At 40.3% G+C, this 24,446-nt stretch overlaps 1 protein-coding gene across 4 annotated transcripts in view; it reads left to right on the top strand.

Annotated features, from left to right (window-relative positions):
* SLIT3 (slit guidance ligand 3) overlaps positions 1-24,446 on the top strand; it is a 483,584-nt gene that overhangs the window by 17,359 nt on the left and 441,779 nt on the right. For all 4 annotated transcript variants that reach the window (XM_068205597.1, XM_068205596.1, XM_068205599.1 and 1 more), the window contains 2 exons: positions 16,439-16,510; positions 19,084-19,155. In XM_068205597.1, coding sequence (XP_068061698.1) covers positions 16,439-16,510; positions 19,084-19,155 — 144 coding nt within the window. The remainder of the gene's footprint in view (positions 1-16,438; positions 16,511-19,083; positions 19,156-24,446) is intronic.

The raw sequence follows: 24,446 nt of genomic DNA on the forward strand, positions 1-24,446 counted from the left end.
AATCTAAGCTCCTGTCTTGAATGCTTCCATATTCCTGTAGAAGGTGATGTTAAACACATGCAAATATAATTATGTGACTCTTACACTGACATTCTGCTTTTCTAGAGTTCTTCTCACTAGGGATTACCACTCATTTGTTTGTAGTAATTGTCTCCAAAACCTTGCATGAAGCATTTCTCAAATATTTTTTTTCCCTAGGTCATGTGTCAGCAAGTGGATGTACATGGCTTTGGCTTGGAAAGCTTGCTCTTGGAGGGACTGATCCTGGGAAAACTCAGCTGAGTTCTCTGATTTTATGGGGAAAATTCCCTTTCCTAATGTAACTCTGACTCGTAGTGCTTGAGTGGATGTTGGCACAAACCTGGGTATGGTCAGTCTGGTGCTATTAAATTTGTGATCTGGTTTTGAAGTGATGGGAGCAGGAAGGAGGATGAAATTAGATGTTGTAAATTGGTAGCTGCAGAAGCAAGTAGTGGCCATTGTCATGTTACCTGTATTTATTTGCACAAATTTGGATTAGATTTTGAGATGAAAGAGACCAGGCTACTTCCTGCAGAACTTTTTAATGAGCTTCTCTGAGACTATTTACTTTTATTCATATTCTTACTTTTGCAGCTGAGTATTGATTCATGCAAAGGAATTAGGCCAAAGGAAAATTGCCCCTCTGTAGAGCAGCTGTTGTCTTTTGGGAAGTCCTAAAATGCAGATGATGAGTATTGTTTTTATATCCCTGGAATTTGTGCACTGTATGGGTTTGGGGAAGCATGTAGCCAATAATACAGGTATAACTTACCTGTAGGGATGTGAGCCCAATAAGAAAAGTAAATCCTGATACTCTTTTATTGGCACTGTAGTTGTATAAAACTCCTTGTGTTTTACACTGTCATTTGACCTTTATGGTGAGAACTACCTGTCACCTTTTGGAATGTCACTGCCAGGGTACAAACATTTCCAGTCGTGTTTACAACAAAAGTAGCTTGTCCTGCGTGGACATTGGCTTCTGATATTTGTTGTCTGTGTTTTAAAGAGTATTTAGGCTATTCCTCAATTTCCACAGAACAGAGAAAAATGATTTTTTCACAGAAAACTCACAAGGTGTTTGGGGGTAATGATAACACGGGAAAAGGACTTGTCTCTAATAAGGATATTCAGTGAGTAATTTCAGTGACTGCATGTAAAGAAGTGAGTTTGTTTACTGCAGGGACCAGTCAGAAGGCTTAAATCAGGATGTATTCCCTCCCAGGAATTAACAGCCCAAATTACTTGAAGCTTAATTTTCCCAAAACCCTTGATAAAGTTCGTGTTGCTTGATTTCCCACAGTGTGGATCACCTGTAGGAGTCCACTCCACATCTTGTGGTCCCACAGACCTCTGAAGGGGCTTCTCTTTTCCTGTTGGGCTTATTTTCCATCCTGCAGGACAAAACAGTGATCCTCAGGGAGGAGGAGACACAGCAAGTTTCTAACTTCAAGTGAGGAAGGAAGATAAGTTTGGGGAGCAAAGCCAAAGTGAACTCAAAGGGCAAAGCTTTTTCAAGAAGAACGGTGTTGGCAACACGATGGAGAATGGCTGACTGCAGGGGATGTGGGGCAGAGGTTCCTTCAGGGGATTGTCAGTCTGTCCATCCTGTTACAGGATGTAGATGGAGCAGTGGTGTTCAGAAAATGTTATAACAGAGGTCAGTTTAATTCCCTGTCCTCTTGTGAGGTCTGAGGGACAGGCTGGTGGAAATGTGCCTCCTGTCCTTTGTGGGTTCTCTGTATTTATTTTCTGCCTCTGTCGAGGTTGGGATTGAAGGCACTTGAGATGGTGGTCCATGTTTGGACTCAGGTGTTTATTATTTGTTATCAGTGAAACAGCTTCACAGCCCTGAGTTCTGCAGTCTTTCATTACCAAGGCACAAAATGGTTAAGTATCTCTTGTTACACGGTCTTTTAAGACTAAACTATCCAATTAAGAAAGGACACTTAGATTATTTTCCCTTTTAACCCAATAACTGATCGCTCGAAGTCTGCAATGTGGACCTTTCTGTCCAATCACAAATCACCCAAACCTATGAAGAAGAAGGAAGAAGGTGAAGAAAAACCTGTCTCCACCCTAAAACCTCCATCTTGTTTCATATCTATTACTATATACTATACTACTATTACTATATACTAAAACCCTAAACTCTAAGTTTTTCCACCCTGTAAGATCACACACTTCTAACCAACTACACACTCATAATCCCAGTGCTATCAATCAATTTTTAAAGTCTTCTCCACAGCCCCAGGTCAAAGGCAGTGTTCTCTTGCGGGTCTGTGCCTTTCAGCACAGAAAGTTTAAAATTCTCAGCATCCAGGATTCCAACAGTCCTTGGCTCTTTTCTGCTGCTGAGGTCACAGGAAGCTTCCAGAAGTTCTCATTGATTCAAGCGCTTTAGCATAACACGATGTGGATTTTGATCTAGGACTGCTGTGGTGACTCCCATCCCTCTTATGCTCACCAGTTTGCCAGTGTAAAGCAATATGAATTCTACTTTTTTGTTTGTTATTTAAGTCGTATTCAGGATAAGTAAAGGCTGGGTTTTAGTCATATTTGGGTAGCAATATGGCCCAGGCTCTGTTTTCAGTATTTTTCAAGTCTTTTCTCCAGAGATCTGTAATACTTTATTTCCAAATCTGTTTTCAGTGTTTTCTAGACAGACATACCATAATTTAAAATCTCGAATGGATCTTGTCAATGGCAAGAACTGCTTCTTCCCCATTAGCAAATGGCCTTGTAAGCAACTGACAGTTTGTCTAGTGGTATTAAATACATCAAAGATAAGGGAGCAGGTCTGTACTCAGTAAATGTGAGATTGAGTTGAAGGCCATCTCCACAGAAAAGAGAATTTAAGAGGCAGATTCTTACCTCTGCCAGTTATTTTCAGCCGTTTTTTTTTTCCCTCTGCAACTGAATCTGGTCTGTCAGTTGTCTCTGTCAGAATAAATTTTTGTATTTTGCTTTTACACCATCTGTTTGATGGCTGCAATATATGATTTTAATCTTATGATTGATAGATTTCTGGAGCTTTTAATTAGATTTTTACCTTTCTATTCGTGATCTACTTCTTTTTCTAAGACCCTAATTTTGTTTCAGGTAGAAATGAGACTGTAGCCTTTGCTTAAAATCTGCTTTGCTGTCACTGGTGAAAGGAGCATTTACAGTAAACTTGAGTATGGGTAAAGTGAGGCAGAAAACTAAGTTTTAAACCTGGTCTTGTCTTGACTTTCCATTGATCAGTCTTCAAAATCTATCTGAAATTTGCTTCTAAATTGATTATAGAATTGATGTTACCCAGCAGTGAATTTTTACCTGTTTTCCTCAACAGTTGCAATACAGCTGCAGAAATGATTCTTAACTTTGTGGCAAAGGGACTCCTCAGGAGAGTCCTGTGTCTTTCCTGCCTGCAGGATGCTGTGCCTGCCTTTATTCCTGCTTCAGCTGCCTGGAGAGGGATCAGCCTGGTGGAATTAGTACCAGGGTACTGCTGAGAACTCTCAAATGCTTTTGGAGTGCAGGATATTGGAACACATTGTCCCTCTGGTGCACCCACAGTCAGTGTGGCTTGGGGCAGCAGTGTTGTATTTGGAAATTAATTGGAATGGAGGATGTTTTTGGGAATTAATTGGAATTAATGTTGAATTTAGGAATTCATTGCCCCTCTTCTGTGGTGTGGGGACACAGTGGTGACGTTGTGCTGTGTCTGCATCCCAGCAGTCACCCACAGGACACGGGAGCTGCCTGCAGTTGTTCAGGATGTTTTCTCTGCACCTTTGCTTCTACTGATTCTGTTTCAGCCAGGGCTCCATGAAAGGGGAAGGCAGACTGCTCTGGAGGTCAGTGACTGGGAGATCAGTAACCCATTTTTAACAGCTTTCAGTGTGCTTGTAGAAAATGTGTGGAGGAGGGTGCTGAACTCCATTTTTGATAATTTATTCTTTTTTTCCTTCCATTGTGATGTTGTTTCTTGAGAGGAACAGTCCTTGCTAAAAAAATACCCAAAACCAACAGTTTGTTTTACAAAACTTAAAATTTACTGTAACTTTATTTATATCAGTTAAAAACACAGAGTGCAAGTTAGGCTGTGTTGGATCGAGGACAGTTCCTCCCATACTCACCTGTTCTGTTTCATCTGCTTGTCTTCATCCCTTTGCTCTTTTTTCTTTGCAGAAAGCCCCTTGGGAAATCTTTGCTTGCACAGTGCTCAATATGAAGCAATATTGAGCTATTGTGAGGATGCTTCTAGGCATGATAACAGAAATTGTAATAAATTTCATATTAGTGGAGCTGAGGTTCTGATCTCCAAAATCACTGCACGATCAAATGTAGCTTTTAATGTCTGTCTCCAAACTTTATTTCAAGAGCTGGATTCTGTCAGGGTTGGGTATTTCACTGTGGGGAGAGAGAGGAACAGAATAGAGGGGAAGAGTGTGGAAATCAACTTTCTTGTGAAATGTGGCAAAAGATAAGTATTTAACTATTAGGAAGATAACATTTTCATAGCAGAAGCAAGGTGCATGCTAGATACTTAGGGGACTCTTCCTGAGTCCTTGGGCTTTTTTTTCCCATTGGTCTTTTTCCTTTTCTCCTGTGGCAGGTAAGAATGTGATAATTAACTGGTGCAGAATACAAATGTTAGTAGACTGTGAGCTATTACTGGTGTATCCAATAAATAATCCTGAAAGTTTCAAAAGATACCGTGAGCTGTGAGCCTTCCTCACTTTCTCAGGTCAGAGTAAAACCAAGTATTTTAAGGCAGTTTAGCAAAACTGTCCTACTGAATTGCCATCTCTGACATTTTCTCTGGGTGTGCACTGGGCAATATTGAGCACTTCTTCAAGTATTTTAGCAGCTTTTTAAGTTGAAGTAGTACTTGGTTGTCTGCCCAAGAGGGTTTTGGGTGTTAGCATTAAATGCAGTGTCATATGTTACAAGATACCAACATAATGAAAAAAAATTGACTTTACTTGGAAGAGTTTTTTTCCACAATTTGTCCCAAAATAGAAAATATTCAAATTATTAACTTCAGTTTTCCATTGAAGATTACAAAAGGCTTGTCCATAAATGGAAGACTCTGCCTTAGAATTTTATATTGTGTTCCTTGGGATGTGCTGTCTTATCCAAGGTGAATGAACAAATAAATCCTACATTGTTACATATTTCCTATGTAAGAATATAATTTAACTTTGCATTAATGATTTTTCTGCTCTCCCAATAAGGAGACAGCAAACAGCAGTTTGCCCATTCTCTCTGGTTTAGGATAGAGTGTGTAGCATAAAAAGTTCACAGAACAGATGTGATCACAGGACATCCAGCCCATTAAAGTAATCCTGCATATGTATGTACTGCTTGTCCACAGCTATGGGGGCAGCAGTGTTTAATTAAAGCAGTTGTGTTGTTTAAATATGACTCTGAGAAATTTCAGCAAGGAGAAGATGAGTCCAGAAAGCAATTTGTGCCTTGTGCCTTCCTGTTTGTCCTGAAGCACGTTTTGCCTGGACTTTAGTGGGAACTTAACTTATGGATTTTCTCCAATTTTGTCTGTTGTCTGTGTGATGGTTTTGTTTAGACTGGGGAGGCATTTTATTAGGAACATTTTTTTTTTCTTTTTGAAATGCTGATTTTGGCAAAACCTGGATGAAACATCTTTCTTTGGGGAGGGCAGCAATGGTTACAGCATCACTGAGAAATGTGGGAGCCTCTGGGTCACAAGCCTGTGTGAAATTGTTGTAGAGTGGTGAGAAGAGGCCCTGGCAGTCTCATCCTCTTGAAGTGGTAGAGCTGGTTAGAGGTGGGGTTTGGAGAATACAGCTGGGCACAAAAGAGAGCTCATTGTGAGGCAATGGTACAGGGAAGCAGTTGTGCATTTCTGAAATGCCTAGATAAATGCAGCAGGGAGGTTAGCTGGACACCAGAAAAAAGAGGTGAAAAAAAAAATGATGGAAGGGAAATTCTTGAGCAAAGAGAAGTTGTTTTCCAGAAGTGGAAATAGATACTGAGAAATAAGGCCCTAAGGGAAAGGCTGGTTCTTCAGAGAGATGAAAACACACATCTGGATATAAGTTTCTCAGATAAGAATGTGAAAGTGTAGGAAACAGCCCAATGATCCTTTGGAGCTTTGAGTTTTAATAGATAACATGTGAAAAGACAGCAGAAGATAAGGAGCAATCAGAAGTGTTTTATGGATTTCTGGGGGTTTGTTTGGCTTTGGTTTTATATTCATTTTTTCCCATTTTAGAAAGTTTTTTAGCTAATTGCTTATGAAGTTTTTTAGAAGGTGAAAATGGATTGTTCCCAATTAATGCCAGTTAATGTTAACTTCATTTTATAGAATAGATAATTTCCAAGCTGGCTCTTCCATAGCCCTCATGTATGCAGCAGGGTTAGTACAAAGTGGTTTTATAAGCATGAGGAGTTTCAGTGACTTGAAACATCAGATTTCTGTGCAAAGGCTTTAGGAAAACTTGAGTTTTGTGTTCATTTAGCAAACACTGTGAAATCAATTCAGTTTTACTGCAGCGACTAAAAATCCAAAAGTGGGGTGAGGATGGGGGACAAGGAAGGTGGGAGTCTACTCAAGAGTGAAAAAAATTGCTTGTAAATTGGTTGCAACATCTGGTTGCTAACACCAAGTCAATACAACCCTTCCTTCAAAATTCATTTTGCATATTAAAACTGTCCTACGCATTTTATTGCAACATTTTGGCTTCCTTTGCTCCTCAGTGGCCTCTGTAGACATGTTACACTCAGTGTGGTGGTGCTAGGAATGAATAGAGTTGGTGAAACTGGATGCTTTTTACATTAAAAAACCAAAGCCCTGAACAGCAACAAAAAGAAAAACCCCAAACATAAACAGCGATCTCTCTTACCTTTCCAGGAAAAGATCTGGGAAGGGTTTCTAGTCTGTGCATGTCTGAAAGTGAGCAGGGTGATGAAATCAAGGCTTGATTTTCATGCCAGGCTTCACGAAAATAATTTGTTTGTTCGTAGAATGTCTTTCCAAGTTATCAAGAATTTACAGCAGTGAGGAGCAGGTGTGAAATATTTCAAGTCTGAAATATCAGGTTATCTGCATTAGTGAAGAGCACCCAAACACTGTGATCTATTCAGTCACACACCACACTTAAGTGAAATACAAAATCAAAGCAATGTGTGTTTTGCTGAAGTTTGCAGCAATGCTTTTTGCCCAGATGAGTCCTGGAGTGTCAAACACTGAAGCACAGGCACGTCACTGTTGATATCCTGATGACATTGTCCATGTGGAAGCTGAGTGAAAATATGGCCCAGAGAAAGCTTGACGTGGTCTGATTTGTGCCTTTGTGGCAGTCTGAGCTTTGGAACAGCACTGGGCTGGTCTGACCACCTGAAATCCGTGGAACCAGCTGGTCCTGCTGGACACGAAAGAAGAGCTCCAGTTGGAGGAGTTAAGTAGGAATGGCTAAACAAGATCAAGAATTGAAAAGAAGTAAAAAAGTGACCTTTTGTGTGTGCAATTGTTAACCCTGGGTTTTTTTTTTTAGTATGAATTAAAATGAGGCTTGAGATAATCTGACACAGAACTGTACTTGCTCCTCTTTATGATGTGCATATCCTGCCTTCTTCATATTAAACCATGTTTCTGTAGCAGCTGTATTTTAAAGTATTTTCTTTTTTTTTTAGTACTTCATATTTAAAGTTTTCTGTCATTCCCTGAACTCGCCCCGAAACAAAAGACAACAAATACTTGTTTTACCCTTTGCCTTTACAGAAAATGTAGAATCATGGAATCACTAAGGTTGGAAGGGACTTCATGATGTCTCCTGGTTCAGCCTGTGCTCAAAGAACCTGGAATTCAGACAGAAAATGTCCATTTGGGTCTTGAAAACCAGAAATTGCCTCATGTAGCATTTTCAGTGACTTCTCCAGTGCCAAACTGAGGCTGCTGCTGAGCAGCCTGCACTCTGCCGTTTTGTGCTTTTAACCTTTTCAAGGCAGAGGTGATACTTGCCTGTGTTGGAGGTGTCAGGGCTGGGCTGTATCAGCCTGATCTCTGCACCAGCAGCTGTGTCCTGTCTTCCTGCAGCCTTGTTCAGGTCGGGGGCTCTCAAGGGGTGTCTGACTTGATCCTCTGCCACTCCTGGCTGTTCCTCTCCTCTTGAACACCAGAACATGGGAGGCTGTGCTGGTGAAGGCTCTGAGCACCTCAGTCTGTCACTGAGCCATCACATCTTGTTTGTTGCTGTATTATTTTAGTTGAGGTGCTAGGGCATGGGTTGGACTCGATGATCTTGAAGGTCTCTTCCAACTCAGTCATTCTGTGAATTATTTTATAGCTGATGTACTGCTAGGAGCTTTTCTTGGTGACCCTTGCCAGCTTGAGCTCTAGATGAGCTTTGACTTTGCTCAGACCATCACTTGAGATTTGGGCAGTGTTCCTGCACCCCTGGGTGCTGTTTGTCCTCTCCCTCCTGTGCTGGAGCCCCATCACCAGGTGCCTCTTTAGCCCAGCTGTGCACTGGCACACGAGGAAGTGCCAGGACAGCCTCCACCCCTCTCATTCTTCCTGCAGTGTCTCTGTCTTTCACCAGGGCACAGGTGACACTGCCAGAGGAGATCTGGAACACATCAAGAGCAAGTTCAGACTCTGGGGACAGAGGTGAAGGACACCGGAGTGTAAAATGTACTGTTAAACATTATGCTGTCAGCATAACCATTCCTTTTTGTGGATAATAAAACCTGTGCACTCTAATAATTAGACAGGAATTCCTGCAGCCTGAGACAAACATGTATTTCCTTGGAAGAAGCAGAATACTTGAATTACTCAATCCATTATGCTGCTTTCTGTGGGCCTTGGTGTGACTTCCACTGCAGTTTGCTGTAGGGAATTCAGCCTGGAATTCAACTGCACAAGCTGCAAGAAGTGAAGGGTTATTTCTCCTGGATATTTCTTAACATCTGTAGTTTGCCAAATATTTTTTTTTTCTTATTTTTATAAGGATGGCAGAAGTGTGTCGTCTGCAAGCAGTTTCAGATCATTTGGACACTTAATGTGTGTTATTAACCAAGCACCACTGTAATGGCTTAAGAATGGACAGCTTATTCACAAAATTAGGGCACTTAACCTCGAAGGTCCGTTTTCCTCATTGTTCAGACAGAAAGAAAACAGTCTGACTCATACCTGAAAGCCTTCTCTAATCAGAACAGAGGATCTAACCTTTTTTGAATTAAGAGCTGTCGTGTAGGTGTGTTACAAAACTATGATGGACTGCAGCATGGGATTTGCACACTCCAACTATTGTGTGGCTGTTTAATTGCTATTTAAATTTTCCTGAGGACTGAAACTATCCAGGGTCACACACGTGGTATCCAGCAGCTACAGCAAAACTTCAGAAATGTTGAATAGTGAGTTGATTGTTACTCTTGTGTAAAATGTCCACAGTGCTGGATCCCAGGATTTCTGTGTGGATCTGTGCAGTTCTTGTTGCTGAAACTATGCAGAATATTTGGAAAGCATTGGTGGTTGTAGCAGGGCTTGTTTCTTTCTCTCTCAATGCTTCTCCACCTGTGGTTTGTTCTTACTGCAGATCAGGGAAAGTGGGTCTGTAGTCTCCAAGCTGCTGGTTATAGTTTGCAGTAGGATCTCCCCTTAACCTTTCTTTAATTTAAGTTAACAAACCCAGGTGTCTCAGCCTCTGTTCAAATGTCATCAGACAGCTTCCTGAGAGTCTCTTTCCTGTCCTGAGAACCTGCTCTGACCCAGGATTGCAGATGGGCTGTCAAAAACCCACAGGACAAGGCAGCAGTGAATTCTTCCAAATTCTCAGCTCCCTCTGTCTGTGGTTCAGGTGGCCTTTGCTGCTCCAAGGGCCACTGCTGGAATTTTGGGGCACAGTGGGACTCCAGGAGAATTTTCTGCAAAGCATCTTCCTGCTCATGCAGTACCCCACCTGTGGTTGTCGCATGGTTTTATTTCCCCTCAGAGGGAGGGCTTTGAATATTTTTCTTCTATTGAACTAAATGATGTGAAAGGTTCAGAGAGTGCCAGTCTTTCTACAGCTCAGTAGAAATAAAAATAAATTCTCATGCTCCTTTGCAAAGTCAGCTGATAAGAAGAAAAAAAATAACTTGAGTCTTATAGAGATGAAATGTACTATTTTTTAAAAATTGGAATTACCTCAGCTGAATATGATTTTGAAGTTTTTGTCTTTCCTTAGAAGTGATGTTCATACTTGCCCATGTGATTTGGAAACTAGTGGAATTTGTGTATTTCATAAAACCCAGTCGCAGGAATTCATTTCCTGCATTGCAAAACTTGAGATGAAAATATGTTCAATCTGAAGATATGCAGATTGTGCTGCCAGAGGGCTTCAGGATAGTGTTATAATTGAGTAGTTTATCACAGTAACTTTGAAGTTCTTGGATTGAAGGCAAAAGAGAGAATTGCCAAGTGCTTTCTGTTGGGAATTATGGTCATTTAAGGTTAAGAGGCTGGTGGCAGTTCATACCCATTAAAGAAAATTAGCCGCACAGCAGAAATCCTGGAAAATGGTTAAAATAATAAAACAGACACTGGGTGTGTGAAGACTGGAAAGGGCAGCCAGAATCTGCTGTGTGGGTACATTCACACATGGGAGTGCATTTTTGTCTCTTTCCTGGTCCTGGTTTTAGCGTGTTCCCAAACCAAGAACTAAAACTCTCCTAAAGAAGGGGGGAGGCTTTCCTGAACAGCTTTTTACCTCCAGCCCTGCAGATAGCTTTCCTAAAAATCTAGAAGGTTTTCCTCATGACTTGATGTTTCTGGAGTGCAAGAGACAGCAAGGGTGCAAGGGTGAAAAAATGCATTGCTGTGGCAAGCGCAGGTTTGTTCCAGCTCAGGTGCTGTGTGTTACGTGGGGTGGTGACTGGGGATGGGGAAAACAAAGCACAGAAAAACTTCCAGGGGATGACTCAGCTGCCACTCAGGATGCTTTGGGCTGACCAAGTCCTTTAGCAGTGCGGTGGCACAGAAAATCCTTGTTTCTCAGGAGTGAGGGCTGCTTTAGTTGCATGGTGGAATTGGGCTAATGAAAAACACCAGTAACTCCTTAGATCCAGGAATGTGGATTAATTCATTATCACTTGGATTTTAGCTGCCATGTTTTCAGTGTTGACTTGCCACTTAAAATAAACCCTTTGGAATGTGGTACAGATTAATCATAGCAAAGGATGTGTGCTGTCACTTCAAAACAGGTGCTCTTAAGTTTCTTGGAAAATTATTTTTCTTCTGTTCTTCATGAACATTTGGAAGTCCCATGAATTCTGTCCCAGGTGAGGTTTGTTTTGATGGGAATTCTAGATGGTGTGTTGGATCCTGACCTGTTTTTAGGAGGAACAAGAGAGGTTTTTCTTAGTTCCTAAGCTTTGTTCTGTGACACACAAATTTTATGCATTCCTTCTTGGAAAATACAAAAAATGAGGTGAAGAGAAATTCATCTTCCCTGTAGATTGTGGGGTGCTGGTTGAATCAAGAATCCTTTCAGAGTGTTGGGTTCTGGGCTGATTTGTTTGTCCCTGCTGTGACACAAATGCGTGCAGCTTTGAACTGGTGTGTGGTAACCACTTTGAAACCGTAGCAGGAACAGAAACTCAACTTTGTGTTTGAGGTTCTGTGACTAAAAATGAATATTTACCACACTTAGGAAGCAGCTGGACAGGAAAGAATCCTAGTGCTGTTTAACTTGGGTAAGAGCTGTTTTTTGAAGTGTATGGCAGTTCATTTTTCCTTAAATACAGTTTCCCCTACTGCTCTTATTGAATTCTTTATTGATGTAAATGAAGAAATATCTGAGGACTGCAATTAAGTCTGGTGCTCCTTCTCCTTAGATGGCAGATTATTTTTGTTTTCCATGCATTTTCATTTTGTGTAATGTTATCTTAGGTTAAAGAAAAATAGTATTAATTAGATAATAAATATTTTTCAAAATACTGCCCATTTAGGACTTGTGTTTGTCACCGAAATGCAGATTCAGCTACTGCCGTGAAATTATTGGGCATCGAGGATCTTCAGTTTTGTTGTTAGGAATGTCACTGTTTACCAGATGGGCACCTGAGAATTCTCTGAAACAGAGGCAAATTTGTTGTTCTAGAGCACTTATAGATAATAAATGGCTTTAACCAAACCCAACAACTGTGTTCCTTCTAAAGGGAACTAAATTTAGGCAATTTCTTTTCTGACCAAAAGGTAACAGAATTAGGCCTGAAATCTGGTATTTTTTCAGATTAGAAAAAAAAATTTAAAAATTGAGTTTTGTTTAAAGCACAAAATAGAACCTTGTCTTAGAGCAAACACAGCATTTGCAGTAAGAACATCAGAATGAGTGTGTTTTGTGTGCCCAAGTATCAGAGCTGCAAAACCAAACCATTACAGAGCTGTAGAGAGAGAACTGGGTTGTGCTTTAGTAATCCTCAATTTGGCTTCTGTGTGCCTGGAGAAGCACAACTGGGCAACCAGAGCTCTGAAATGAGCAGCTGATTAAAGGACCCCAAACCCACAGTCTTGAAGATGTTGAGGAATTAAGTTAGGGATTGACCTGGGTATGTTTAAGATTCACAACTATGATGAGGGCCCAAACTTTATTATCCAGATTAACTTGGCTATTATAATGGAGAGAGAGAGGGTTCAGATGGTAGCAAATAACCTCTGACTACAATAGGAACTTGCTGCAATCTAGTAGTATTGCTTTGAATTTTTGCATCCTTGTATATAAAAGGATTTGAACGTTGTATAAGGTATTTTATTTATAGATACCTACAGAATTACTGAGCTGAAGACTGTGCAAGACTTCAGCATCTGATTGCTGTTACTGGCTCTTCTGTAAGAGCTGCTCTGCTCTTTCTTTCGTTGTGGGGTGATGGGGTGTCAGACTCAATCCTGGTTTTGTGCATCAGGGAGGGGAGGGAGGCTCTGAGCTGTCCGGGGTGAGGGGCTGCGATTGCCAAGGCTGGAGAGCCTGGAAGAACTGAAGCACAAAGTGTGAAGACACAATTTGAGTTACTTCTCCAGACATGAACTTCATCCAGTCCAAGGAAGAGGGTGTGGGCTGAGACAGTGTCCGGATGTTTTGGAAGGGTTGAGTGGCTGAAGAGAATAATTATCAACCAAAATTTAAATAATGTAGCAGAGGAAATCTGTGCACTCCTGGCATGCTCCTGGGAATGGTGGTGCTTTAAGACATTGAAAAGTCTGTCTTAAATTCACTTGATTGTCTTTAGAGAAGAATGAAAGATGAAGCAATTCAGAGGAATTATTGCAATGAAGCAGGATTTGCTCCAGTTGCTCCAAGCATCCCTGTTTGTAATAAGTGTGTATGTTGTGTGACTCAGTCTTCAGCATCTACAAAATATGTGTTGAATTAAATTGTTATTAGAACATAGCAGGACATGTTTATGAGTAAAGCTCCCTTAATAGCTCATCTGAACTCACTTTCATGATGTCTTGTACCATTCTAGTCCAATTCATGTTTCTATTCTCACTGAAATAATTCCTTCCACGTCTGTTTTCTTAAAGCTACCAATGTAGGTGCACTGTTCTTAGCATGCTTTATCCTACAAATTATGCTAAAATAAGTTAATAAATTGACAAGGCAGACCTAATGCCATGATCTTTACCAAAGCTGGTATAGATGTCATTTCTGATTTCTTTTAATGGAGTGATAATCAACTGTGCTGCTGACACTCCAGAAGAGATCTGTATTCCTTAATGGAGTTTTCTGAGATGTTTTTAATTGATTAGACTAAGTTGAATGTGAAATGACCAAGAGTAGTAGCTGGTCCTGTGGGAGCGATGTGTTGAGTAGGATTCAAGATCTTCTTGGCCCCACATACTACACTACATGCAGGAATTCTGCTCAATAAGAATATTATGTAGAATTATTTCATCTGGACATAGATACATGTTGAAGTGAAATATAAATAAATTTGCCTTCATGGTATTATTTTCCTCATATCTTAGACACAGATGATTTCTTTTCCAAGAAATCTGTTTGGTTCCAAGAGTCCTTTTGAACACTGATGTGTTTGAAAGCCAACCAAGATTACATGTTAAGGTTTAGCTCTTTGTAGTTGAAACCCACTAGTGAGCCCATAATCAGCTGCCAAACTTTATAAAGGAAACATAAAATATTATGTTGCCCGCAAATACCAGCTGTAAACCACTAATGTCTGCATTAGTTCAGTAACTTCAGAGTCACAAAGTTTAATTGACTAATGGGGTAACCTGTGGCAATCTGCTGCTTTGCAGCAGCATTAGATCTACCGTGAACAGGAGGAGGAAATTTTACATAGTTCATCGCAGTTTTAGTCTGTTTTTCTTCAAATGGCAGATAAGCCTTGAGGCAGAGCATGCTGGAAAAAGCAAATGTTCAGAAGGTAAACACTGTTTTTTAAAACAGAGGCTGCAGTTATGGTTTGAGCAGAGTGAACTTCGTGAGGAATGTTTCACTTAAGGTTAGGGCATGGTGTAAGTAATTGGAATAACAGAAATGGAAACCCTTCACTTAGACACTAAACTTTGTAAGTGATTAATAGGATGATTGATAATGTGTATACAGGATAGGCTGTGCCAATCTGCAGGAGTAGAGGAAAAAGCAATCTCAAGATATGTGTTGATCAAGGAATGTTGAAGTCTTTCAGAGCAGAGAGCTGCAGATTTCCCCAGGGGAAGAATGTTGAGTGTTCCTGGGGAATTGTGCTCGTGTGTGGGACTGATGTCTCAGACTGGGTGTGGTGGAGAGGTTGCTGTGTGGATGGCAGGAGTGGTGGTTCTGCATGCACTTGCTGAAGCCAAGTAAAGCTGTGCTGGGATCAAGTCTTACCAAAATACACAAAAACCCGGGCCATGGACACGGTGTTGTTCCATGTCCCTTGGCTGGCTCCTCTCTGCCCTGGGGGATTCCAACCAACTTAATGCTCTGTTTTGCTAGAGCTTCTCTGAGATAAAGGGAAAGCTTGTGATGGAATGCCATGAAAAGCAGATGGGGAACAACATACAAGTCAAACACCAGCTATTTACACGTTGCTTACTCCAGACGTAATTCTTTCCAGTGTTTTTTGCAATCAGCTCACTGGCACACTGGTGAGTAGTTAATGATGCACCAGAGTAGAAGAACTGAACTGAGAGCAGAAGATGAAATGAATCTGGAAAATCTGAAGGATGTAGGCAGTGATTCAAAGGTATTCTTGGGGAAAAGCATGAGTCAATCGACAGGATAATGACAAATGGAAGAGGATGGCTGGTACAGGCAGTGAAAGTGCCCTGTACAGGCTTGGTGGTTTCTTTTCTTCAGTGAGCCTTTTAAAATACAGCTGGCATAAGTCAAGTAGGGGTACAGGCTGTCTTGTTCATATAGCTGAAACACAGGGACCTTTTTCCCCTCATTTCCTTAACTTTACCCTTACTTTCTATCTGTGCTTTCCAGACAGGAGACTGTTTCTTGTATTACAGAAATGTCTTGTGCTAAAATGCACGAACTATGATGCTATGGTTTGTAAAATCTGTTTATAATCCATTTTATGACTTAAGGATTTTATTAGTATTATTTTGATGTCTGTCAATAACCATTAGAAGTAGATTCCAATATTCTTAAACACTTATTTTTGTGCTCTAGTGCACTACAAACTGCTTCAATCCAGTTAAGGTCTTGTATGTTAGTCTCATAGACAGATTGATGCCAAATGTTTGAAAAGGTTATGCCAAAAATATTATATATTTTGTGTCTACATGCCATATTTTTGATGGCATGAAGACCAGAAAGGAAGACGAGCTGTTTGTCTTGTCCCTGTTGGATAGCACTAGGTCAGGGAGAACAGTGTGGACAGGACTGAAAACCATGAAATAACAGGCCAAGTAACAGGATGTGCTCAACAGGCAGAACTTCAGGGGCTCTTGGCAAAGGCAGGTCTAGAGGGGAGAAAATGGCAAACCAGGTCCTGTGGCACCAGTGAGTATTCCAGACTGCTGGGTAGGAGCACACAAGGAGTCACTGAACTAAGGTGTCTTCTTTTCAGGCTCAGTGTGGCCAAAGTTTCTGCAGCAGGTTGGACTCACTTGGGTTCATTTTGGGGCCCTGTACACTCGTTTCAGTTGTTTTGTACTAATTGGGTCTTGGGTATACACAGCCTCTTACAGAATAGTAGTCTGAGGGGGAAAGAAGCATAGAGTGAGCAGTGACACTAGAACTAAAAATGGGAGAAACTTTTTCTGTGAGAACAACATAGAGGAGGAGGAGGTGGCAAAATGCATCAGGATCGATGACTTGCTTTTTGAGAGTTTAATGCAAATGTTTGTTTGTCCAGTTTGAGCAGCTGGTGGGTGCTCCAGTGATGCAGGTACTTTCTGCTAATGGAATTTTGGGTGTCAGTTATAGTGTCTGAATGCTGCTTGCTTTTTTCTCTGCAGGGATCTAGAAAAAAATAACATCACAAGAATCACAAAGACGGACTTCACGGGGCTGAAGAATCTTCGTGTCTTGTGAGTATAACACAAAGCTTTTGTCTGGTTTTTACAAGACTATTTTAGGGTGCTACTACTTAGAATTTCCTTAATTCCAGGGATCAAATTCTAGTAACTTTGGCACATTATTCAGTTGTTGGTATTCTTTTAAACCAGGCAACCTGAACAGTTTGTCATGTGAAACAGTAAATTTTAGTTCTATACTAAAGTGACTGTAGTTGCAGAGCTGTTCAGTTGTTTCTTACTAGCTTTGAATAAGGCCATGTGCTAAAGATTTTGGTCTGCTTTGCAATCACTCATGCATAAATCCCTTATATTGGGACACTAGAAAATAGGACTTTCAGGTTTTGGCCACTGTAAGGTACAATTCCATTAACAGCATTTTGTATGGTCTTAAGCAGAAGTTGAGGAAGAATAGTTGTAGAACTTGAACAGAAGGAAACTGGTGAGGTTTGTTGGTCTAGTATACAGTTACAAATACAAAGATTTCAAGTGGTGCTGTCTCATGAGCTCAGTATCTGTCAAGAGCTTAACCATACCTGTACATAGGCCTTGAGCATCAGGCTGCAGACTTTGTCATTCCTGGTTTCTTGTTGTCTCTACATGAACCTCAAACAGCACTACTGAGTTAGTGATGAAAAGTTTTCCTCTGAGTATCTTCTAAAACAAACCCTTAAAGCTACAACTGTTGAACTGTTACAGTTCTTTAGGGATAATTCAAGTAATATTTAAGTCCTGCTAAGGAAAAGGTGAGTCTTTGCTCCTGCTACCTTAATACTTATGAACAAGTTGTCATATACTAAGGAAACACCTCAAATGTATGGGAAGACTTTTTGTTCTTGTGGTGTTTCTCTCATCTCTGGCAGAGGAGTTGTTTAGATTTCCTTGGTTCCCATCCCAGCTGTCAATACCATTGTGAGAGTCTATTAAAATACATGTTCTATACCATATTATCGCCAGTAGTTGTTTCAGTTTAGTTGGGTTTTCATAGTGTCAGACATTGCCTAATGCTGCTGCAGTCTTTTATGCCTTCAGGAATAACCAAAATGTACAACTGTCTCCTTTAGAGCTTTTTTGGAGCTTTTGTCCTGTGTTCATTGCAGGTTTATGTAACTCATTTGCTCAGACTTTGAGTAGCGTGGTGTCTGCCACAGAAGTCACTGGGATAAAACATCCTTCAGATTTTTCTGAACTTTTCTTGAGTTTCTCATATGGTATCTTGGTAATTCTGTTACTAAACCCCTATTTTTCCTTTTTTTGCTCCCTGCTCTGTTTGCTGGGGGGTACTGTGGGAATGCAGAAATCTGCAGCCTGTCCCAGTGCTCCTAGAAAGGTAGCCTAATCCTGTTTGCACACATCAGAATGAGGACTAGGAGCAAGTGATCTGGAAACTCATAGCCCTGTACAGCGGGAAAAAATCCTCCAGTCTCAAGCAAACACCACACATTCAAAATACCCCTTTGTGCTCCTTCTCCTTTCATCCCCTCCAGATTCATCCCTTTCCCTTCTCCTCACACAGTTTTCCTCCCTGTCCTTTAAGCAGCTGGACTCTCCTGTTCACGTGCTGGAGTTCTGTAGTTTTCTGTTTTCATCCTCTTGGTGTTACCTGTGCAATGCTCTCTTGCTGCCTGTGCTCTCAGCTCCAATCCAGTCAAAAGCTCTGAGCATCCTCAGCGGACTGAGGGCAGAGGAGTGGCTGTTGAACAGGCAGGAATAGTGTTTTTCCCTGCTCTTCACTGGGTGCAGCCTGTTCAGAGGTGTTTACACAGAATGTTCAGAGGTGTTTAGTGCTCTCACAGAAGCAGGAATGGGTGTGTGCTGGAGGGAGGGAAAAGGTCACCTCAGATGGGACTGTTGGAGTCTCTCTCCCTTGGCTTCCACTTCACCTATCAAGAGCATTTCTGCTGTGGCAGAAATTTTGGCATTTCTGAGTGGCAGTCATCCCCTGCACACTGCAAATCAGAGAGAAGTCAGTCTCCTTTGCTTGTCACTTGTCCCAGAGTTGGTGTCAGGTGGAGAGAAAAGCAGGATCAGCCACAATGGAAAGCTGGACCTGTCCCAGGTGTTTTTGCCCAGTTTTTGTACAGTGGGGCTGTAGAAAGTTTGGTCACAGCTGCTGTTCCTGAGGATGGAACCCCTTGGGAGCACTTACAGAGGATTTGCTCCAGAGCAAGCCTGAAATCAGTGCAGGATAGAGTCTGGACAAAAAAATACATTGCCACTGAGTGGGTTTCTGTTGTGGGCTGTAGAAGTCACTTTTCTCAATTATGGCACACAAATATCCTAGAAAGATGAGGAATGTCCCAGGGATGTAACCACCAGCCTCTAGATCAGCACCTTTCTGAGCAAAACGTGGTTACAGAAGTTTAGGAACAAAAATATTTACTAAATGTGGAGGTCAGGAGGAAAATTTGGAAATAATTTCCTGTTAGTGACCAAGAGAAACAGTGCTCATCTGCCCTGATTATTTTAATAATCTCCAGTTAAAACTGGTATTGATACTTAGGTGAAAAGCATTTTGATAATGTTTGAAGAGAAGTGGGGATGCTTTTATATTTTGTTAAAATTAATTAGTATTTCTGGAATTGCAGACACTTGGAAGAAAATCAGATCAGTGTGATAGAACGTGGAGCTTTTCAGGATCTGAAACAACTTGAACGGCTGTAAGTATCTCTATTTATACCTATGGAAAAGCTGCACATTTTCCACCTCACTGTTAATGGTCATCCACAATATATAATGATAATAAAATTAACTTTAAGAAAGAGAGAGATGAGTACCCACCTAAATTAAAATATGCTCTTAAAGACAGCTGAATTTACATTACATGATAGCTAATACTTGAAATTAAATGTAGAGTGACTGCCAAGAAAACAGAACTGGAAGTGAAACCAGAGTCTCAATAACATTACCAGAAGGACATTATCTGGGCAAGTCTTAAAATTGGTATGTGGGGGAAGGATGTTTTTTAATAACAATTTCATATTATTGTATATTTTTGTATTTTATATATGTCTATGCTGATGGAAATTTAATTTTTCTCCTTTGAGAAAACTGCCTTTATATTTAGTTTTCTGATTTGCTTCATTTCCTCTGAAGTAGCATAATGCCAGTGCTAGCAGTGGATTCCAGGCTATCATGGAAAACTTAGTGGCGGCTGGATTGTAGATTTCCTCTGCTCTTGATAGCAATTAAGTTAATTTATTTTCTTTTTTTGGAGAAGGTAAATATAAGATGTCTCAATCTGGAGTCAGTTTATAAGAAACTCCTGGCCCTGCAGGAGTATAAATTTAAATATTAAAAAGGACAAAGTTAATTCTGCATCCAATTGCTGCTCTTAGCTGGGTGTGCTCCTTTTCATCATCATTAATTCTGTTTATGGTGAGAGCAGAACAAAATGTCTGTAAAACTGAAATACCTTGGAGTATTGTTCTTTGTTAGAAGTAGGTGACCAGAACAATATCACAAGCTGGTTTGGAATGCAGGCTTTTTATGCTTGATTGGTAACTGTTATCTGCAAGGCGTTTCTTGTAGGACTTGTTATTTTCCCATTGATATTTTCTAAAGCAGCTTTCAAGAGTTAAGTGCCCACTAGCAATTATTCAAGAGAAGTCTGGAGTATTGAGCTAATGCTGTACTAAAGCTGTTTCAGATGATCTCAGGGTTAGATTTGCATTTGAGTGGTTTAATGAGTGTACTGAACATTTAAAATTAATTTACCCAGTACTTTAGTCATGAATCAGAAAGCTCCATCTATGGCAATAAGGGAGATGAGTCTTAAATTCTGATTATGATAGACTTTCACCTATATTCAATTATAAAGTACTTTCAGGTACAGAATTTTGCCATAGCTGATTTATTTCAGAAAAAAAAACCCCACCTAACTTAATTTTCTAAAATTAAATACAGCCTGACATTGTAGAATAGTTTTTTTCACATTATATATCATCTTGAAGAGTCAGTATCCTAACTACCAAGTCCTAGTTTTAAGCTCAGTTTATATACACGTGTATACATATATAAATAAATCTTTCTCATACCTCTATTTAGATAAAGATTCGTGTAGTTTTCTCATACCTATATTTAGATAAAGGTTCACATAGTTAAATTTTGAAAGAGTTTTGAAAAACTTCCAGGAGAAAGGCTGGCTGTTGGTAGGCAGAAACAAAACTCAAGTGTCATCTGTGTGTTTCTGCAGAGCCTGCTCTGCCAGCAAATGAAAACAATATATATTGTGAAAGCAGAAGGCAGGAAATATGATACCTTTAATAGTGTCTCTTTAAGTCTGTGATGTTTGAAAGTCTCAGCTTTTTTTTTCCTCCCTGTACAAATTCTTAACTTGGCCTGTTCACCATACTGCATCTCTGCTTCTCTTTTAGGATTGCCTGTCATTAAAATATTTCCTAAATTAATGTAGTATGAAAGGGAGGTCTGGAAACTTGCAAATTTTTTTGTATTTTAGCTTAAATCATTTTTAGGACAAAACTATAAATCTGGCTTTTTTTGCTATGAGTAGGCTTTGGAGAATGGACTGTGGAAAGTTTGGCGTAACTCATAAAGGCTAAATTGCAACATTTTAGGTAATATTAAAGCTATTTTATTAAGTATTGTCAAACATTGCAAAATGTTAATGAAGAAAGTATGTTGGTTGCATTTTAAAAAACCTGGCTTTTTTCCATTTAATTTCTTTCAAATAACAAATAAAAATCACTTACATTGCTTCGATTTTTGGAATAATGTTCTTTTTTGATCTATGGAAATGGATGCAAAAGTAATCATTAACTTATTTTTAAACAAAGCAGCTGTACTGGGTCAAACTTTAAAGAACAGGAGTAATTTCTATTCCTGGCAAAATACCACATGTAAAGGTTTTCATTCAGAGTAACAGGGGAAGTATGTTCCACTCCTCTCCTCATGGTAAGCTTCCAAAGGGCTTAGGCTCAGGTGAATATTAGAGCTCATTTTATTTTCACTTGTCTGGACATTGAAGCACTTCCATTGTTATTATCTGAGCAAATTAGCAAAATTTTGTTTGACATGTCCCGTAAAAGTAAACTTTAAATAAAATGTCTTTAGAGCTGATACCCACTGCTGCCAGATATGCCATGGAGGTGGCCCTCCATTTATTTGGATTTACTCTGATTTTTTTTTTACTTCTTTTGGTGGGACATTAATGCTTAAAATGCAAATAAAGGAGGACATTGTCAGAGTTGAATATTGGCTCCATAAAATCTGGCCATATCAGTTACAAAAGAACATCATGCAAGGTGTCTAGAATTGACAGACAGCACAAAGCTGAGAAATGAAGCATTGTGGAAGTGGAAGGTAGAAACCACTTCTTTTTTGGCATGTTTGTACTCAGCACTTGGAAAATGAAGGACTCTAACCCAAAATTCAGTGTGTTCATTGTAAGTTCTGCTGAATCCTAAGATCCAGAATCCTGAGAAAGAGCAGCAGTACTCACCACAGTGGAAAAGCCAAAATGCTTCCAGTGCTTTTATTGCAGCAAGGTCGTACAGCTTTATTCCAGAACATAAAGATTAGTGGTGAGGTAGCTGACCCCTATTTAGGATTTTAGCATTTCAGTTTTATGCTTTGCTATTAACACAGTGTAGGATTTTAAGATAAATTACTATGAAATTTCACGTGCCAAGAGGATCAAGAGGCGAACTGGTGGGCCTGAAAGATGAACTGACATTTCTTCCAGAGCCAGATGTATGTCACACATTTATGTGAAAAATGAGGCAGGATATAAGACACCAACAGATCCTGACTTTTCCACGGCCCACTGCCAGAAATTGTCACGTAGCTCTGTAATCTTCAAAAGAATGGACTTTGGCTGATGGCTGCTTCTTTCTGCTCAAATTAGTGTCTTTAGCAAGCATAAAAGATCTCAACATCTGAAAACACTAAAACTGTGTTTTTGTTGTTTAGGGGAGGGGGGAAAAATGTATAAGCGTGGCCAAATCAAATCTTCTCAAAGTTGGGAAAAATAATTAGCTCTAAGAAAATAGCAAAAAGCTAGAATTCAGATTTTAACCCTGGTATGGTTTTGGTTTGGTGTGTGTGAAGACACAGGTCAAAATGGAAATTATGCTTGATTTTTAACTGCAGTGATGCTACTGTGCATTGAGTCTTTGTAAGCAGATTCCCAAGTGCTTGATTGAGGTATTAAAGTGTATTTATTTGGCACAGTGCACTGTAAAATTGCTATTAGTGACCAAAGATGCAAGGGAAAAGAATACATTGTTATGTGTTGCTTCACAATCTGGATTTCATAAATTGAGATGGGACAGGCTTTAAATAAATCATGCAATACAAAAAGCATCTTCCACAATTACCATGCTGCATGGAGAGATTGGTAGGTGCTTCAGAGTAGCAGGGAAAGAAATAAAAGCGTTGGGCAGCTCTTTGCTGCTGCAAACAAGAGGCAATCCTTGGCAGCAGGGAGCAGTCCATGGTGTTTACACAAAGCTGTGCAGTTCAGGTGCTCCTGCTGGAACTGCATGCACTACACGTTTCAGAGGCCACACGGGTCTGTGAAGATGTCCCACAGGTCAAATGTAATCTTTCAGAAAAAAAAAAAAAAATCTTACTGTTGTCAGTCCCCATTTTCCTGTGGCATGGTGGGTAGCACCTCCCATTGGAAACCTGTGCTCATAAAATGTTTATCTGGAAATGCAGGAGAAATAAGACACCCTAAAGTGGGTTTAGAGCTGTGGCTGGGTTTTTAATTGGTTTTATCTATTGTGTGTTTCCCTCTTGCTGCTCCAGCTACCACAGGCAGGTTGGTTTTAGTACCAGGTTTGCTGCCAGCCTGCCCAGGGGCTGCTGGAGGTGTCTCTGCAGACTGGAGTGATGGATTTCTCTGCTTTCACACCAAGGACAGCAGCATCCCCCTGGCTCCTGAGGATCTGGGTGTGGGATATGTCAAACCTGAGCTGCACTTCCCCGCTGGGCAGAATTACTGCTGCAGGAGCTGCCTTCATGGGGGAAAACCAGTCCTGTGGTGTCTAATCCCAGGTCACAGTCTGGGTGTCAGTGGTGCCATCTTTTTTAAATGGGGAAAACTGTTTCTATCAGAGACTACTCATAAACTGAACCACTCTTTGTGGGAGCTGGCAAAGAATAAACAACACTGAAATTCAGTTTGTGGCACCTGGAGGTGAGTTCTGGTCTCTTGGTTAGAAGGATAGATTAGCACTTAGTTCTTGTGCTGCCTGTGAGCTAAGCAACATAAAACTCGTTGCATTGGCCGATGTTGCAAATTTAAGTAATACTTATTGGTATTTGTTAATATTTAATTAATATTGTTGATAACTTTTTCCCCACATCCCCTGAGAAATTATTCCAGTCATAAAAAAAAAAGGAATCCTGTAACCAGTGTCTGACCAAGCAGTCTCTCTCACCTTGCATTTTCAAGCAAATTTAGCATTGCTTTTCAAACGAGTGTCTGTGTGACTGTTTATGTTGTGAGAAGTCCAACATGAGGAGCCAGAATGTTTTGGGTGGGAGTATCTGACAGGGTGTTATTGGTTTTATTCCTGGATGCTGATGGGACAGTCATGGAGAATGGAGCACTTGGTGCTGCGGAATTTTTATAGTATTATTTGAGTCCCTTCCATTCATTTTTTACTCTCAAGTCTGGGCTTTGTTAAGGGCTTCCCTTTCAGACAACATCTCTGAAAAATACATGGTAAATTCATGAATTTATTTGGAGGGACTAATTGTTTTAACTTGCATGGGTAAAGTCTGACTACTTTGTTCAAGAATTGTGTTAATTTGGAGTGTGGCTCTGCAGTTTCTAGGGGCTATAATGCAGTTTTTACTGCTTAAGGGTGGGCCATGTCATCATCACTACTTCATCTGCTGTTTTCTGACCCTGATAGCAATAGAGTAGCAGTAACACCCTCATGTAGCAGCTTTCCATGCTCACAAGTTCCTTCCTTGTATC

This window comes from Anomalospiza imberbis, chromosome 15 (assembly GCF_031753505.1).
Source record: "Anomalospiza imberbis isolate Cuckoo-Finch-1a 21T00152 chromosome 15, ASM3175350v1, whole genome shotgun sequence".
Taxonomy (NCBI): domain Eukaryota; kingdom Metazoa; phylum Chordata; class Aves; order Passeriformes; family Viduidae; genus Anomalospiza; species Anomalospiza imberbis.